This window comes from Bison bison, unplaced genomic scaffold (genome assembly GCF_000754665.1).
Source record: "Bison bison bison isolate TAMUID 2011002044 unplaced genomic scaffold, Bison_UMD1.0 scf7180017864289, whole genome shotgun sequence".
NCBI classification, from domain to species: Eukaryota; Metazoa; Chordata; class Mammalia; order Artiodactyla; family Bovidae; genus Bison; species Bison bison.
Window position 1 is genome coordinate 9,548,985 of NW_011494861.1, and position 5,022 is coordinate 9,554,006.

General features: G+C 59.9%; 1 protein-coding gene across 1 annotated transcript in view; it reads right to left on the reverse strand.

Annotated features, from left to right (window-relative positions):
- The window catches only part of TP73 (tumor protein p73), a 78,177-nt gene that overhangs the window by 17,595 nt on the left and 55,560 nt on the right, over positions 1-5,022 (reverse strand). Inside the window, exon 4 of the mRNA XM_010849968.1 lies at positions 4,190-4,432. Coding sequence (XP_010848270.1) covers positions 4,190-4,432 — 243 coding nt within the window. The remainder of the gene's footprint in view (positions 1-4,189; positions 4,433-5,022) is intronic.

Genomic DNA, 5,022 nt, shown 5'->3' on the forward strand with positions numbered 1-5,022 from the left:
AGGTCCCCCAGGGGCCAGCTGTGCCCTCACACTGCCGCGTACCCACACCATCTCTCCTCACGGCAGCCTGCCCTGTGGGCCGTCAGCAGTGCCACCCAGTCTGCCCAAGGTGACCACAGATGCCCAACAGGGCCAGCGCTCTGACCACAGTAAGTCGCCCTTCTGCCCTCAGAAGCCCCTTCTCAAACCTCCAGAACACCAAGGACAGCCCTTCCCTGGCTCCCAGGTTCAGCCTGGAAGCAGATGGGGAGGCCGGGCTGGGCTCTATAGCATCCAGACGCCCTCACAGGGGCTGCTGCTGCTCTGTGCTCCCTGGGACTCTTGTCACCAGCTGTCCCCACACTGACAATGTAGGGGGGCTCCCGGGGTGGGAGTGGCCATCTGGAGGTCAACAGAGGGTGAACCGCCATGTCCTGGGGAGTATGTGGAACAGGGACCCAGGAACCTGGCACCTCCATCCGCAGCCTGGATCCACCCATCTACCAGACCAAAGAGCATCAGTGCCCAAGGGCGCCAGCCTCACTCACACCCGTGAGCTCTCATGATGCTGTCTCTCTCCAAAGCACAGAAGGCCCCCAAAATGGACAAGCCCCAGCCGGGATGCTCACAGGCAGCGAACACTGGCGGGGGTTACAGAACCTCCTGTGATAGTGCCCTGGCCAGCCACACGCCCACCTGGCCTGGGCCCTGCCCCTTGTTCACAGTCTCAGGAAGAGCCCAGGCCCCTCCTCTGGCTGCTCAGTTACCTGCCACCCACTGCTCCCGGTTCCTGGAGGAGGGGAGGGGCTGTCAGAACCCTGGGCAGCAACCAGGAGGCACAGGCATGCGTGTGCGTGTTTAAGAACATGTATGCATGTCTGCACAGGTGCTCCCACGTGCGGACAGCATCTACATGCACACATGTGCGCACGTGTGCTGTGGTGTGCATGTGTGTGTTATGTGTGCGTGTCTGCATGTGTTCACACGCCTGTGCGTGTCTGCATGTATTCACATGTCTGTGCATGTCTGTGTGTGTGTTCACACATCTGTGCATGTCTGCATATGTGTGCTCTGTGAGCGTGTCTGCACACGTGTTCGTGTTTGTGCATGCATATCTGAGTGTTTCATGCACGCATATGTGCACATAGCCTATGAGCTGAGGGCTCCAGGCCCTTCTGAGCCCTCAGTGTGGGTATGAGACCTGAAGTCTAAGGCACACAGGTCAGAGCAGATCCATCCAGGGCTGTGGGACTCGCAGGGGGCATCGGCCAAACAGAAGCCAAAGACCCCATTAACAGCTGCAGCCGTGTGGGGACTGGTGAGGGTGTTTTTCCTGAGCAGGGAGAGGAGTGAAGGCAGCAGTCAATCTGGAATTGCACTTGAGAAAAATATGAATTATCTATCAGTTACCAGCAGGCTGGCGTAGGGGGCAGCGGGCGGCACAGCGGAAGCCAGGATGGCAAGCCCGAGCGGCAAGTCTGGGCTGTGCAGGCACAGCCAGGGCCCCGCAGCCGTGAGCAGGGAGGATGCCCAGTGGTCTCCGTCCTCACCAGGAGCTGGCCGCCCATCTGCCCCCTCCCTGGGCAAGGAGGAGAGCCTGTGGGGACGGGGTCCGCTCCCAGAACCGAGGTGCCAAAAATCTCATTATCAATGTTTGTCCCATCTCTACCCTGGCATGGAGAAGGGCCGGAGAGGGGGATCTGTGAGCACCGTCTTCCTTCACTCAGCTCCATGAGCCATGGTGGAGGGTGGGAGGTGTGGGGAGGAAGGGAGGGAGGGAGGTATCCACTGCTTGGGCTCTGGGGGGTAAGAAGGGCTGGAGATTGGAGGCAGAGCCACTGGGGCAAGCGAGGCTTCCTCTGCGCCCTGGACAGACCACCCATGCGACCACTTAGGGCCAGCACAACTGTGGCCAAGGCATGAGCCCCTCCAGCCCTAAGGTCACACGCCTGGCAGGGGACGGTAGAGGCAACCAGGCACCAAGGGGCAGCTCCCATCCCTCCCCGAGGACCAGCTCAGACCATTCCAGGTGCTCCAAGCCCCCAAGATGCAACAGAAATTCCACCAGCATCCTCAAACAGTGGAAAGGAAGGGAGCCAGGACCCCCACAAGCTGCCCACCAGGACTCCTAAGAACCAGCAACTTGGGCCCTGATGACAGAATGTCAGTGAAGAAGGGACCGGGATCCTTCTGCTTAGAAGAGAGAGAAAGGGCTTAAGAAGCAAGTGGGAACTTGGAATAAGAGCAGTAGTGGGCCTCCTGTTGCTTGAGGTGTGCAAGTGCAGTGATGTCTCGAGGGCCAGACCTCACAGCAGGGGTGTGGGGAGCAGGACCCCACAGGCCATAAAGAATCCCTGGCAGGTGCAGCTTTGGGTAAACAACTTTGTCCAGGAGGACCAGGCTCCATGGCACCCCCATCATCTAAGGAAATAATAAAGACATGCCATCACTAAGCCCCATGCAGCACAGGCACCATCCCATTTAAGCCTTATCTCCTTCACCAATAGAGCAAAGGAATGAACATTTGCAGATGAGGCCATCTGGGCACCAACAGGACCAGGTGCTCCCTTGGCCACTGCAAGCCCTGGAGTCAGTCTGAGCCTTGACTCAGCAATCGGTCAGCATCTGGGGGAGCCCACTGCTCAAGCAAGAACTCAGAAATAGCTGTAGGGGGCTGCCCAGGCTGCCTTTTGCTCCGCCCCATCTCTGGTTCCCCAGAGTGTGGGAAAACCACAGTCTGGCCAGTGGGCACTGGGGACAGTGGGAACCAGTTCTTAAAGTGGCAGAACCTTAGTGTCACCTTCTCAGCACTCCCATGGGGGCCAGAACCAGCCCCCGGACACAGCCCAGCCTCCTCTGCTCCAGGGTCCTTTGCCAGGAGCTATGAGTGAGCACGGAGATGCTGTTCCTGGAGAAGGTGATGTGGCCCCATGGCCAGGACCTGCCAGGGGTCCACAGAACATGAACCAGAGCCAGGCTCACTTTCCCTTCCTGGGGGCAGGCAGGAGACTGGCAGGTCCTTGGGGTGCCCTTTCCTGCCCCATGCCCTGTGTACCCAATGCTCAGAGGTGAGCTGCTAGTGTATCCAGGGGTCTCGGAGTCTCTGTAGCCTTTACTCTGCCCCAGGGGGACATCAGGCAGCCTGTTTCTCTCTCAGCCAACAGTAGGGACAGTGCGGTTCCCACGCCAGCACCACCACCCTACCCCACCCCGCCGGCCTCTGCATAACTCTGAGAAGGCGGTCTAGACTATCCTGCATGCATGCTAATTAGCTTCAGTCGAGTTTGACTCTTTGCCACCCTGTGGACTGTAGCCCACCAGGCTTCTCTGTCCATGGGATTCTCCAGGCAAGAATACTGGAGTGGGTTGCCATGCCCTCCTCCATGGGATCTTCTCAACCCAGGGATCGAACTTACATCTCGGGTTTCCTGCACTGACAGGTGGGTTCTTTACCACTAGCGCCACCTGGGAAGGCCAGTCCTGGACTATAAATGGGTCAGTAACAGATTCTACCTTCTGGATTGTAGGCAGTTTCAAGGGTTAACATAAATTCAAAGAGCTTAGGGCAATAGCAATTCACAATAGCAATTCTGGGAAGCAGCAACCATGGGTGTGTGGGATGTTCTCAAAGTTGGCAAAATATTGATGGTGGTGGGTAGGAACATGCAGATGTGCCCAAGGGCGCTGCGGCAGGGCCTGGGGTCCGCAGCCTTGGGGCTCCATCTCGACCTCCTGTCTCACACCCACGCTTGGAGATGACAACCCAGAGACAGAGTGGGCAACGCCTAAACATGCCTACGACAGAGGCTTCTCGCCAGCCTTGCACTGCCTGGAGGAGGTGGCCTCTGTTGACCCAGGGACCGAGCTCAGATGGCTTCAGGTGTCTGAGGTGGGAGCCTCCTGTCCACCCAGGACAGAATTCAAACCAGAGCCCCCACCCAAGCTCAGGGATGCTGGCCAGGCAGTCTTGATGAAAACAGTCTGCCTCTGTCCTCACGGGGGACGAGGGACATGTCCATCCCCTCTGGGGTGCTGTGGGCGGCTCTGTGGGAGGCTGGCCCACTCTGGCCACGCGTCCGAGGGCTGGGCACGCCCAGACTGCCCAGCCCTGAGACCCGCCTCCTGCCTGATGCTCCTCCTGGCCAGGTGGGAACCCTGAGCGGACACGGGTGTATGTGGTCACCCCCTCCCTGCCCTGGGCACCACTCACCGTCCAGGTGGCCGACTTGGCTGTGCTCGACTGCTGGAAGGTCACCTCGAAGTGGTGAGGGCCAGGGTAGTCAGTGTTGGAGGGGATGACGGGCGCGGGTGACATGGTGTCAAAGGTGGAGCTGGGCTGCGCGTAGGGCGAGTGGGTGGGCACGCTGGCGGCGTGCTCTGGGGTGTAGGGGCTGGCCGAGGCCGCGCGGCTGCTCATCTGGTCCATGGTGCTGCTCAGCAAATTGAACTGGGACTGGCGGGAAGGGGAGGAGGGAGGGGGAGACACACAGTCAGGCTGGAGAGTGGAAGCCATCCCGTCCGGGGAGGTGTCCTGTTACAGGAGCCTTAAAGGGCCAGCGGCTCAGTCATCCCAAATATTTCCTCGGTACCCCCCCACCCCGACAGGTCACTACTTGTGTTGGGATAAACTGACATATTCACCTCGCCCTCCTCTCTCCATCAGCCTCCCGGGTGCCAGGGCTCCTGGGGCTCTGCTGAGCGCACCTGGAGGGAGCTGCCTGTGGGGGCGGCTCCCAGGGCTGATGCCCTGGCTGCACTGTCTGGGGGCAGCACCTGGCTCAGCATCCTCATTTCTTGCCACCCCAACCCCCCGCCCACTTCAGTTCAAAGTGGGGAGACCTTGCCCCAGGGAACCAGGCAGAAAGAGGGTGCCCCAGGGTGCAGGGGGCACACACCAGGCTCCGTCCAATGCAGGGGCTGCCCAAGAGGCTCTGGGGATCCAGCCCTGTAGGGTTGGGGGCTGGATGGTGGCTGAGCCAAGAGTCACTTTTGAAGGGCCCCTACAGGCTGCCTCCATCCATCAGCATCTGAACGCCGCACCCC